At 38.4% G+C, this 14,190-nt stretch overlaps 1 protein-coding gene across 1 annotated transcript in view; it reads left to right on the forward strand.

The window, feature by feature from the left end:
- IL1RAPL1 (interleukin 1 receptor accessory protein like 1) overlaps positions 1-14,190 on the forward strand; it is a 1,262,266-nt gene that overhangs the window by 584,586 nt on the left and 663,490 nt on the right. Inside the window, exon 2 of the mRNA XM_040468734.1 lies at positions 13,632-13,911. Coding sequence (XP_040324668.1) covers positions 13,632-13,911 — 280 coding nt within the window. The remainder of the gene's footprint in view (positions 1-13,631; positions 13,912-14,190) is intronic.

The following is a 14,190-nucleotide window of genomic DNA, read 5'->3' on the forward strand; positions in this document are numbered from 1 at the left end:
TCACCTAGGAGCTTTCTAGAAATCACATTCTTAGTTCCTAAGCAACATTTTTCTGAATCTGGAACTCTGATGGTGGAGCCAAATTATCTGTCTTATAACAACTCTTTCAGATGATTCTAACGTATGCTGAAATTTATAAACTACTGAGCTACCGGATTAAGTTCAGGTTTCTTGGCATGGTATGTCTTGTCACACCCACCTTTCTGATCTTATTTTCACCAGTGACCCTTCTCCTCCCCATCCCATTACACCACTCTCAGAACCTTACCCTTTATTGCCCTAACAGGGATATCCCATTGAGTTGAAACTTTCCCTTTCCATTTTAACAAGTTTTGATCCGAAGCACAATTCAAATTCCATCTCTTTCTAAATTCTTTTTTATCTTCCCTATCAGATTTTTCTTCTCCGTTAATGTACGTGAAAAAATGGAAAAAAGTTCAGGCTTGAAATAGAACAAACGTCTTGTTCTGTGTTTCCTTAGCAGTGCTCTCTTTACTGTTGAAATGTCTCCATTCTGCTTTTTCTTATTTATACTTATTGACATGTCTTTCCTCACCAGAAGATAATTTCTTCAAAGTTAATACTAGTCTCAGTGCTCTTTGTTGTATGTAGAACAGTGAGTTGCACATAGTAGGCAGTCAATATATATGTGAACTCACACGATAGGTGATTTGAATGCTAATGCGTGGTTGTTTCATTTGTTCATTGCTGCAAACAATAGCCCATTTGGAATTGCTTTCAATTTTAAGGACCTCTTATAACTTGCCATCTTTACAAATAGAATTCTGGAGTGCCTGGATGGCTCACTTGTTTTAAGTGTCCAACTTCAGCCCAGGTCATGATCTCATGATCCCTGAGTTCGGGTCCCGCATTGAGTTCTGTGCTGACAGCTCAGAGCCTGGAGCCTGTTTTGTATTCTGTGTCTCCCTCTCTCTCTGCCCCTCTTCCACTCATGCTCTGTCTCTCTCTCAAAAATAAATAAACATTAAAAATTAAAAAAATAATAAAAATAGAATTCGTTTCTGCTATATTTTATAAACAAGATGAAAATAAATATGTATCTTAAGCCTTATTACTCTCTTTAAAGCATCATTTGCAGAGTGGGTGTCCTGCCATCCAAGAAGCCTTTCCCTGTGGAGCTAAATTGGGAAAGAGATTAAATGTGATCACTGTATGTTTGGTTTGTTGCTCATCATGTTGATATTTAATCCAGCATCCAAAAGCATCCCATAGCTATAAAATTCCTAAAACTGGCAATACTTTTTGTCCTATCTCTGTATGCACATATCCTTATCTACGTTGTGGTCCAAATAGAGGGATTTTGTGAATATACAGATGACCTAAGTTAATAGTGTAATAGTATGCCTAATAAATGTAAGACAGAATGCATTGTTTTTAATAAATCAACAAGGATTTACTGAGTTCTGAACTATGTTTAGTTCTATGGAATGAAATTGTTCTGAGTCAAAAATTGTATTGCTTTGCACTATTACAAAAAGAAGGAAAATTGCATAGTGTTAACGTTTTCTAAATTAGTAAGGTTAATTATACCTAGAAACAATAGTTATAAATGATACACATTTCCAATACCAATTTAAGCGAACATTTATTCAGTTGATCACAATGGTAAAGCAAATACAGAAGTGGAAATACCTATGGATTATAGAATTAGAGATATATTAAATTTAGGTTGATGGATGATGATAGGCAGATAGATGACAGATGATAGATGGTAGGTAGATACAAAGAAATAAAGGAAGGAGGGAAGAAAGAAGGATAAAAAAGAAAAAAAGATAGAGATAGGCATGAATATAAAGTCTCAATTCTCACAGTATTAATAGTTCAGTGATGAATGAAATACATGTATGCAAATATTAAACCAATATGATTCATGTTAATAAAGTATGTTAAATAGAGAACCCAGGGGGGCCTGGGTGGCTCAGTCGGTTAAGCGTCTGACTTCAGATCGGGTCATGATCTCACAGTCTGTGAGTTTGAGCCCCGCATCACTCTCTGTGCTGACAGTTCAGAGCCTGGAGCCTGCTTCGGATTCTGTGTCTCCCTCTCTCTCTGCCCCTCCCCTGCTCATGCTCTGTCTCTCTCTGTGTCAAAAATAAATAAAAAAAATTAAAAAAAAAATAAAGAACCCATAATAAACAAACAATTGAAAGAATTAAAAAAATCTTTAAGTTGAGAGTGCTCTACCCTTAATAGATGAACCATATGCATCAAGGTATTACATGTCTATCAATTCCTTATGCTCAGAATAATAACAACAAAAAGAATCCAGATTTTCTTGAGTACAGTGTGTGTCAGCTTGTGTTCACCCAAACAGTGGGGCTTTTTCTACTCCTGTGTGAGAACAGAAAAGAGAATATCCACTATATTTCAGGTACTGTGTTAGGCACTTTCTTGTGTCATTTTGAAACATGAAGAAAAGAAAGATAAAGATTCAAAGACAATATGAATCTTAAGCAGAAGTTACTTCCATGTGAGGCAGGAATAATATCCAACACAGAGAGATGGGGCTTTCAGATTCACTGTCAGAAAATGGCATGTAGAAAATTACCCTAAAACACTGAGAATGTGATCACATTTTGGCATGCAAGGAAGAACAAGCTCTTTGAAGAGTATTTCCCAGGCCAAAGGCAAGTGTGGGCCTTAAAAAAGGTGAAGCCAGAATATTTCACAAGGAAAACCGATTGGTGAGTTTGAACAAGCCTAGAGGGTCAGTTCAAGATTTGACCTAAATTGTACCGGCCTAGGATGATTGCAGAACCCCTAGTCCACCTGTTGACCCAGCTAGTACAGTTGAGTCACACAAAGCAAACCGTCCAAGTTCACCATCTAGCTGTTTTCGTTGCCATTTACCTGTGAAATGGTTGTTTTCTGGGGACTGCCATCCTTCACTCCCTCCATGACGTGTGGCAGGCACAAACACAAGTCTAGGGTGCAGTGAGATTTCCTGTATCAACGCTAGAACAATCCCCCAAGGTACTTTTTCAGTGTACAGAAATGAAGGCCCTGAGAGCTTCAGTGACTTGCTTGACTTTGATGTGACTGGGATTTGAACTTGGGTCTGGTTTGTCTAGAGACTGTATACCACCATACATTGCATGCATTTCCCAACTCTATCTTCATTTTAAGCATTCCCATTCAGAGAATGACACCTAATGTTTTTTCATTGTGAATGAGTCACATACAGATCCCAGAGCCCTTTCTGGTTAAATTATGTTCAGAAGAATTGCATTGTTTTGTTTTAAATCTGTATGTGGAGTATATATATGCCTCTCTTTTCTTTACCAGCCAGTTTGATTATCCAGGAAAGCTCATTCAGTAATCAACCTGAATTCAAATATGTACTGAGTTCCCCTAAAATTCATGCTCTTCCTGGAGTCTCAAAATGCAAACTTATTTGGAAATAGAGTCTTGGTAGATGAAATGAATTACAATAAGTTCATAGTGGAGTAGGGTGACCCCTAAATCCAATATGATTTGTGTCATAAAAAGAGAGGAAGTACACAGACACAGAGAGAGAATGTCGTGTAAAGATGAAGGCAGTGTTGGCAGTGTTTTACCTCCATGCCAAGGAGCTCTAAGGATTGCCCTCTGTCACCAGAAGTTCAGAGAAGGACCTCGAGCAGATGCTCCCTTAGAGTACCCAGGAGGAGCCGGCCCTGCTGATACCTTCCTTCCTGACCTCTAGCCTTGAGAGCTGTGAAAGCATAAAGCATTGTACTTTCTTACAACTGTGCTAGGAAAGTAATATGCAATGTTTAATGTACATGGCAACGATGGTTTAAGGGAGGCTTGAGTGTGGCCATGTGAATGTATGAGACACCAGCCACTGAAGAGTGACACTGCCAAGAGGAGACAAGAAAATGTACAAAGGAGTTCCTCCAACATCAAAAACAAGTGGTACTGCATATTGAGTAGCTCTCTTCTTAGTTTTTACCTTGTCTCTGGGAAATGATGATTACTCTTTGCCTCTGCCAGATGAGGAAAGGCCCTGGATGGTCTAGCCATTCTCTTTCCCACTTACTTCCTCCTGATATCCTAGCCTTTCTGCTCTTCTTTAAACATATCCACTGCATTCCCATCTCAATTCCTGATGTCCCACAAAATTTGCCCCCTTGATTGTCTGCTCAAATGTTAACTCCTCAAAGAGCCCTTGTCTGGCCACTATATTAAGAGCACTGTAGACACTCTTGCCTGTTAGTATGCTTTATTTTTGCTTCCCAACACATATATTGCTATAATTCTTGTCTGTCTGCTCTGAGAGAGCTGGAACTCTGTTTTGTTCACCCCCAGCACCTAGGGTGCTTCCTTTCCTTCAGTGTGTACTGAATAAATGAATGACTGATGTAACTTGAGGCACAAAGAGGTTAACTGTCAGCTTCCCAAGGCCTCACTGAACTCAAGACTGATTTCTTTCTTATTCTGTTCAGATGAGGTAGCTCAGAAATAGGTCCAAAAGTCTGGAAGAAGTGCAACATGGCATAGTAATGTAAAATTGAATTGATTTATGGAAGCAGTAAGACCTAAAAGCACTACATTTGCAAATGTATCTATCCTTGTGCTCCCTTTGGGGTGCATGGCTGGTTAGGAAGGGCTACTATTGTAGTTCAAGAGGCATTCAGGGGACCTTATGGGTCCCTGTTGATCATAAAGTAGTCACCTTATGAGCAAAGATATTCAATACATATTTACCTTGAGTTATAGAAGGCTCCCTGCTAGTCAGAAGTACATCACTCCTCAAACATATGTAAGAATGCAAAGAAATGGAACCAAGACTTGGTGTTGCTGACTCTCCTCTAGAACCCAGAAATCTATTTCTCCTTCTTTATTTTCTGAAAATAGAAAAACACAAATTTCTTTTGCCATGGACAAGGGATTTGTTTTATTCAACCAGGAAAAATATACAGAAATATTAGATTATCAAAGAAAAATATATGTGCAGGGAAGACCAAGGCCAGTTTGCTATTCCAACTCAATGATGTGCTGTTTGGGCTTGGCTATGATATTCTTCTCCAGGAAGGATAAAAATCATATCTCTAGCTACTCTAGATTTTTGATACCTGGAAATATTCCAGCATCCCTGGTGACCCCACAGCAATAGGACTGTTGGTTCTGAGCAGCTGTTGACATTGAAAACTGATTTTATACATGCTTTACATAAACCCCTTATTGTTGTTCACAAAGATGGCTTCTCTCCCCTTATTGGATGATATGGACAACTTCTGGGTCATTGTCATTATGTGCTTGTTGTTGGGTCATCAGCAATAACTCTAGACAGCATTTCAAAGAGGGACTGGTCACTCCTGATGTCATCCTATAAAGGAAAAGGTAACAACAGCAGTGAGGAAAGGGTAAATAAAAAATACCGCTATGATTTGTAATGGACCAGGGAATGTCATAGGTGAGAGAGTGGGATTACAAATGTGAAGGACTGCTAGGGTTAAACAAAAGAGGGTCCCAAGTTGGCCAACATATCCCTTTACCAGGCCTCAGGAAGCTTCACAGTCTTATTTTGTCTTTATACCAGGTACAAGCCTAACTGGTTTCCTCACCTGTGGGATGCTTCCCTGTAGAGTGGGTCCAAAGGAAGTGGAAAATTGTGTTAACACAGTCTTTCATTAAAAAGACACTACCAAAATGAATGCATTGAATTATGATGTTGAGTAAAAAGAGTTTGAAATAGAGCAAAATAGGTATACTGGATCCAGTCAGAGACTTTGTGTTGATTAATCATTCCTGTGGCAGATTTTGCCATTCACTTATCAGATATTTATACAGTGATATTTATACTGATGTTCTATTTTTATAAGTTGAGACAAAAATACGTAAACTGTCCTTGGTGTTCGGCTAAGGAAACAGTACATAGAACTAATGAAATCTTAGCATATGTAGTGAAATAGGCACTTCTATAGATGGGTATTATAATTTTTTTTTTATGTTTACTTATTTTTTTTTAATTTTTTTTCAACATTTATTTATTTTGGGGACAGAGAGAGACAGAGCATGAACGGGGGAGGGGCAGAGAGAGAGGGAGACACAGAATCGGAAACAGGCTCCAGGCTCTGAGCCATCAGCCCAGAGCCTGACGCGGGGCTCGAACTCACGGACCGCGAGATCGTGACCTGGCTGAAGTCGGACGCTCAACCGACTGCGCCACCCAGGCGCCCCCGTTTACTTATTTTTTGAGAGACATAGAGAGACAGAGCACAAGTTGGGGAGGGGCAGAGAGAAAAGGAGACACAGAATCCGAAGCAGGCGCCAGGCTCCAAGCTGTCAGCACTGAGCCCCACGCAGGGCTCAAACTCATGAACTGCGAGATCGTGACCTGAGCCGAAGTCAGACGCTTAACCGAATGAGCCACCCAGGCGTCCGTATAGATGGGTACTATAAGAGGAAGCTAGGGGAGAGTTTTGAAAATCTATTTAAAATTTAGTATAAAACCTTAAAAATGTATAATTTGATCCAGCAATTGTACTTATGAGATTCTTTCCCCGAGGAAATAGTACTTTTTTTTTTTCCTTTTTGGAGGGCAAGTTTGTGGAACATTGTATATAAAGTTGTTTTTTCACAGAAGTATTTAGAACTGTCAAGTCTCGGGGAAAGACAGCCAATTAACGGCAGAAGAGTTAAGTAAATTCTAATGTGGCATTATTATGAAATATTATGCAATTGTAAAATATTCAATAAAAATCATGATACAAAATTTTATATATCATCTCAACTGAGAAAAGAAACTGAATAAGCAAAAGGCTAGATTATGAATATTATTCTCTTTTTACTTTCTTATAGGTTCCCTTTTTTTCTTTGTAATCGTGAGAAAACATACTTTACAAAAATAAATCCTAACCAAGTACATGCTATACAATGCATGGGTTTTCGTGTATCAGGAATATCTGCCAGAATTTGGAGGCTAAGATAGGATTGAGGGTTAACTACACTAACAGGGTCTTGTTTGCTTTGGCACCAGCGCTCCCGTGATGAAGAGGGAACCATATCTCAGAAGAAATGTGATAACAACTGACCAGGGTCTGTGCCCCCCTGAAAATGACCTACATTGAGAGACTGATACATGATAACTTCGAGGCTTTGCTAGACAAAGGGTATTCTAGAAATTGGATTTCTGATCATTGGCAGAATCTCTTGAGCAGTATCAATTCTTACCACCCACATAAATCTCTCCAAAGTATTTGAAAAGGCTCTTTCACAGTTGTTACACTGTACATATATTTTACAGGCCAAAATCTGGGAACATTCCAGCCCAGATAAATATAATCAGGAAAACAGAGATGAGGACAAATTGTTGTGTGAACCAGTGCATGCTATAAAGGTTAGCTTGTGTCGTTCTTTGTTGCTGTGATTGATGCTGATAATTTGGGGGCCTCTCCGCCAGCGTTGCCAATTTTCGTTTATGAAGTCCACACATGGAAGGAATAGCAGCCAGGGCAGATAAAGTACAGAATTTGCCTAATTAAAATCTAGCCTCAACCTTTTTGTTCAGTGTCTGTGATAGCTTATGTGTGTGGCCTGTACTGCTTTAAATAAATTCAAATCTCATTTTTGGGTTTTTCCAGGCATACTAGGGAGAGACACAAATGATGCCAGTGTGACAATACATGCATTTTAGGTCTGTCTGTGAGTCTTTTTTAAAGACAGATTATTACATTTTTTACTGCCTAAAAATTGTAAATGAAGAAATTATAAAAACAGTTCAAGGATCCCACCACTTGACAGAAACTATGTAGATTGTTTTGTTGATTGGGAAAGATATTTCAGTCTATGACAAAATGTATGAGTTGCTGGGTAAAGTAGCATTATTCCTCTCCCTGACTGCTTGTATTCAGTCACCCACTCCTACCAATCTAATCTCCTGTATCTTTCACGAGTCTGCTCCATTTCCCCTTCTTTACTACCACTGCCCAACATCATACCTTCAATAACATCACTCTCCTGGCTAAGATCTTATATCTCTACCTAAAAATATAACCAGCATAGTGTGTCTAAAATTATTAGACTGACCCCATTACATAGCTGGTTAAAACTCTTCAATATCTCCCCTTTTGCCTTCACAATGAAGCCAAACATTTATTTACAGCTCATAAAAGTACCTCCGTGATTTGTCTTTGCTCACTTTTTTCCTCTAATTTCTTGCTGTTTTTCTGCTTTAAACTTGTTTCTATAGCACAAAGCTGTTTGTAGCAAACAAATTCCTGCAGAATTTGCTACCTGTTATTCCTTTGTCTTTACTTTTGTGTGTACTTCCAAAACAAATACCTGTCTGCCTAGTCCTTGTGTGGCTAACTTCTTAACTTCTGACAGACATCTCAAATGTTTTCCTTTCATGGAACATGTTCCTGACTGGCCCTGTACATTTCTTAATCATTGCATTTCCACTGTGTGCTTTTAATTTGTCAGTCTCTCCTACTGGCCCGTGAGCTTCTTGAAAACAAAGGCTATGTCTGTCTGTCATAATGTCTCCAGCCCCTAGGACTGAAACTAGGAGGAAGGTAGTTCTCACTAGATGAACATGTAAATCTATGTTAGATCAACTTTCCTAGAAAAAGCCCAAACAGGGTCTTGATGCACAAAATTTATTGAGCGAATCCTCTTCAGGAAAATCCTAAAAGGGAGGGAGGGAAGCAGAATAGGAAAAGGGAAAGAGCTGAAGAGACAGGTCACAGTGAACTGTAGTCTTGGCATGGTCCACACACACAGAGGAGCTCTGGAGCATGAACTTCCTTATAGGATTGTCCCTACTTGATGCAAAGGAGCAGTCTTTTGTATACTCACATCAGGCATTTGGCATTGGGCACACCCAAGGGGATGTAAATTTCCCAACAGGTGGCCCTCCTCAATACAGGGTAATTTTCAAGAGAAGGAGACAACTGTGAGCTGTTAGCATGAAGCACTCAAAGTAGCTGGAGAACAGGTGCATCAGCTTAGTAAAGGGGATCAGGTTGGGGAATCTATTACATTATTATAGATGTCTTAATCATTTTGTCATTATTCCAATGTACATATCCAAGTGATACTTGAAGACGAATATAATTTGCCCTTTAATAAGTAAAGTCTTCTGTTTTCATATTCCATTTTTTTGGGAATGCAGCCTTCAAGCTTGTAACCATGGAAATATTTGTTATAGTGACTTAATTAAAAATACTTTCCCTAATCCCATTTGAATATACTTATCCCATTTGAATATACTTATATTATCCAGTCTTTGTAGCCTTTGTTCATGAAGTGGTACATCAGTATGAACTCCTTGTAAAGGAATTAGTTCTGAATCTTAATTCCATCACTGCCTTTACGTAAGTTCCCAGAACATTATGGGTGGCAACAAAAGTGGATGAATATAGTGCTTCCTGCTCCCACTTTATGACTTCGTAACGTCCCATTGACCGTGAAGGAATATGTACTATAGAGGGGTTATTGAACTAGAGTATTTCCATGGAACCCTCTCTTCAAGGGATGAGAATACTAATAGTAAACTTTCTGGGAAAGTCTTATAGAAAGGTGTCTTATTCTGAAAGACAGAAAAAACAAAAAACAGATTACATACTGTTGGCCTACCTAATTACCTGATGATAATTTTAATAGTAATTTTAACTTATATAATGGAATTAACATTGTCTAGAAATATACTTTTGGAATGATTGTTTCCAAACCAGCAGAGCTTGTGTGCTGAAGTAAGGAAAAACTGAACCTAACAGTAGCAATTGTGGTCATGAAGAGTTAGGTTTTAAATTATCACTTTTTCTTTTAAGATTTGAGATGTCCTGCTACACAAGATTTAAAAAAATGTTTTGTGGCTGTATAAGAAAAATGTATTCATAAGGAGATGCATCCTGAAATATTTAGGGGTGAAATGTCATTATGTCTCTAACTTACTTTCACATGGTCTAAGAAAAAAATTATAATACAGAGTGACAGGGTGAGTGTGTGTGAATGAGGCAAAATGTTAACGAAGAAAAAATAAATATAACTCTTATGTCATTTAATAAAATGTTTTAATTATTGAAAAAAAGACATAAGCCCATCATTTATTTAAATGTGTTTATCCAAATAATTTGAAAATATATTGAATTATTTCATATTATTTGCAATCCTCCCCCGAAAAGTATTAAAACATATTAGCAATTTTATACTGTATTTTTGAAGATCATACATTTAGCTTAATGGTAGTAAAACTTCCTAAGCCGTAGACCCTACAATCTCTTTCCATATTATAATGAATATAAGGTGTCTCTGAATTCCAAGGTGCTGTTATTTCATTTCTTTTCCTTGTCTTTTGATGCTCAACTGTTGGAAACTTTTCCTGGTTTATAGTTAAGTACTGAATAATGTTAATTTGCCATAATATTTTTGGTTTTCTTTCAACTGTTTTCTGAGTAAGCATATTCTGATAGTGTTAAAATCTCTATCCCCAATGCAACTCTACCTCCATTCTCTTGATTTAATTTGCTGCTAACTTTTTAGCATTCTCTAGACCAAATATTTTTGTTTTTACCTTTAAGCATTTTTGCTTTATCTTACAAATCTTTGGGGATTTGAATAATTTTATCTCACTGTTTATACTGCTACCTTGAAGGTGTTTCAGCCTTTTTCACTGGCAGCAGTGTCTTCTGTGACAGATGGCCTCAGTTACAATAACATGATTCTAGCATTGTATTCTAATTCATGTAGTGGTTAAACATGATAATTTCATGCTCATCCCCAGAATTATAACTGTTTAAAATAAAATCCCACCTAGTATTTGTTTCGTGCAGTGGGACAAATATACAAAATAATGGTGATAAATATCACATATAATTCATATAGCCTTGACATCTCTGTTTGTGTACAGTTATGTCATTCCATTAACGTGGTGTGCCAGCTCCACTACAGCCATTGACAGGAATCATGGCGGTAACTTGGGCATCGATATCCACCAAGCTTCTAACTAAATACTACTCCAATACAACTCTTTGATAGCACTCTTAGACTACAATTTGGTAATTGAAATTAAATAAAAGAACGTTGTGAAATTGAAGATACCTTACTTAGGAAACACAGTATTATGATGGCAAGGAGAATGAATTCTAGGGTCAGACATAGCTGGGTGGGAATTCCGGCACTTACATTTATTAGCTGGTGTTGAGTGTCTTCAGTTGTAAAATTTAGTTTTTAACTTACCCACTCATTCATTCATTCAGTAAATGTGTGTTGAGCTCGTTAGCAGATATTGCTCCAGGCACTGAGGCTAAGGACATGAGTTAAAAGGACAAAGTCCCTGACCTCAATGGGCTTACATTCTACCAGGGAGTTGAAGCAAACAAAAAGCGGGTACGTAATGTAATATAGTATTGCATTACGTATGTATAGTACATATGTAATATAGTATTAAGGCCTATGAAAAATATTGGAGCAGAACCTGGAATAAGTGATCAGGGTAGGAAGCTCATGTTTCAGACGGTAATTACGAAAGACTTCTAAAAGGAGGTGATATTTGGAGGAGGAAGGAAGGAAGGAAGCCTTGCAGTTGGTGAGAAAGCTTCTCTGTAGAGAGAACAGTTAGTTCAAAAGCCTTAATAGATATTTTTGTGAAGGGTAAATGAAAATTTGTAAACTCAACCATAGCTAAGTGCTCATTAGTTGTTACATATTCTTTTAAGAAAAGAACTGTAGATAACTCCATAGATGATGTGTCTTCTTTCCTCTAATAATGTACACCGTCCTTTTCATCTTGATTTATTTTCCTTCCCTTGAATCCTACATTATTCATCCTATTCTCAGATCCTTCAGTTTACACTCACTTTAATCTGTAGCAAGTTAAATTCTTCTTGCAGTATTCAGATGTTACTGCTCTTAGAGGTCCCTCTTTTCTTGCTTTTTGCCATTTTGCTTAGTATTTGTATATGGTGAGTTCTGTGAAATTGGTTAACTTACTAAATATTCAACAGCTGCACTCTTTAAGCAAGAAATTCACTATTTCTCTATGATGATGATAGTGGGGATGTACCTGTTCTGTGGGGACCTGTTGTTTTGTGTGTGTGTGATGAAAAACTGGTGTCAAGTTACCATTTGGATGGTGGTGCTCCCAGGAAACCTAGAAAACCCAACAAGCCCCCACCCCTATCAGCCACATTTTTCACCATGGTTTCTACTTTACGCTTCCCTTGATGTGTCCAGCAGAGCAAAGTGACTGTCTGCCTCTGTGTCTGGCTGTGAAACCAGTACCAGAACTTGACCTACTTTTGTTGCATTTCTTTTTTGCCTTATTTGCCTGTAAAATGTTTATTTATGATCTTGTCATTGAGTGTCCAATCAAAGAGATAAACCACACACTAAATTTAACAAGGAAAGTTTATATAAGGAAGTATTAAATGTAACAAGGCACTGGAGTGAAGGACTGGCTAGTAAGAAAGAAAGATGTGTTAGTCTTCTCAGTCTATCATACTAAATTACCATAGCCTATTTCTCACAGTTATGGAGGCTGAGAAGTGTAAGACCAAGGTGCTGGCTGACTTGATTCCTGCTGAGGGCCCTCTTTCTGGCTTATAGTTGGCCACGCTCTTGCTGTGTGCCCACATGGCCTCTTATCTGTGAGCCCTATCCCATGGAGGAAGGAATGGAGGGAAGAAGGAAGGGAGAGCCAGATGGAGAGAGAGAAAGAACCTCTCTGATGTCCTTTATAAAAGCACTGATCCCTTTATGAGGGCACTGCCCTCATGACCTCATCTAAACATACTTATCTCCCAAAGACGCTACCTCCAAATATGATCACGTTGGGGATTAAGTCTTCAACATGTGAATTTTAGGGCATAAACATTCAGTCCATAGCAAAAGAAAAAAAAAAAGAAAAACCCTAAAAACTAGAGGGATTGCTGACATTTTACCCCTATGGCTGAGAGAACATCCAAGGGAAAGCTGCCCTCCATCCTCCCACCTTCAGAGCTGAGATCCAAACCTTATTAGGAAAATACATGGCTTACTGAATGGTAGACATCACTGAGGTGCCATGATGGCAGAATTTGCCATCTGGAATTTGTCAGTGATTCACCTTCTGAGGTACCTGGGAAAGCTGTTCATGGGACAGTGTCTTGGCTGAGGCTCTGTTCAACAATATCCAACCTGCTGACTACTGTGCACTGCAGGAGCTGGATACTAGAGAAGTGGGAGCCAGGTGCTGGGGAAGCCTCCCACACTTCAAGAACCTGCCACAGAAGCACGCTGAAATCAAGGAGCAAAACCCTTTCCTCTGACACTGTCTCTCCAGAACCCTCTACTAACAAAGCTGTAGTGCCAGTTAGCAAAGGAGAAATATTTCAAAGGGCCAGATCCAGTTTCAAAGAACAGGCAAAAAAAAAAAAAATGGATTTAGAATCAATTGCACTGATATAAACTAAGAATAAATACCAGAAGCACAGTGATGAACATATTGCTTATTAGCTGGGTAAATTACTTTTCACTGCCCTTCCGAGTTGTATCCATTGCTGCATCCTCTGTGCCTAGAGTAGAATCTGGTCAGTAGAGATGCCCAGTCAATATTTGGTGAATGAATCGGGGAGTGAATGAACTAATTGCTTCACTTTTTTTCTCTAATGTTTTTGTTTTGTTTCTCTCTCTTTTTACTGTAGCCGATGGATGCACTGATTGGTCTGTCGATATCAAGAAATATCAAGTTTTGGTTGGAGAGCCTGTTCGAATCAAATGTGCCCTCTTTTACGGTTATATCAGAGCAAATTACTCCCTGGCCCAAAGTGCTGGACTCAGTTTGATGTGGTACAAAAGCTCTGGCCCTGGAGACTTTGAAGAGCCAATAGCCTTTGATGGAAGTAGAATGAGCAAGGAAGAAGACTCCATTTGGTTCCGGCCAACACTACTGCAGGACAGTGGTCTTTACGCCTGTGTCATCAGGTATTCTTTTAATCCTATTATTGCTGAATCAATAAATCATAGGCTGCTTTCTTATACTAAAGTTTTGCTGCTATCCCTTTCACCTAAAGGTTTTGTCTCAATATTTGTGTGTGTTGCTGCTTTCTCAAATTTAGAACCTAAATCATAAAAAGATGGGATTGGAATTTATATTGAGACATTATTTCTGGCTTATGGAGAAAAGAGATACCATCTGGGTATCTACTTATGTTGCCAGAAATTACTAAAGACTATGAAATAAAATTTATAGACGAGGTGAAA

Source organism: Herpailurus yagouaroundi, unplaced genomic scaffold (genome assembly GCF_014898765.1).
Source record: "Herpailurus yagouaroundi ecotype Mexico unplaced genomic scaffold, PumYag 67793, whole genome shotgun sequence".
Taxonomy (NCBI): Eukaryota; Metazoa; Chordata; class Mammalia; order Carnivora; family Felidae; genus Herpailurus; species Herpailurus yagouaroundi.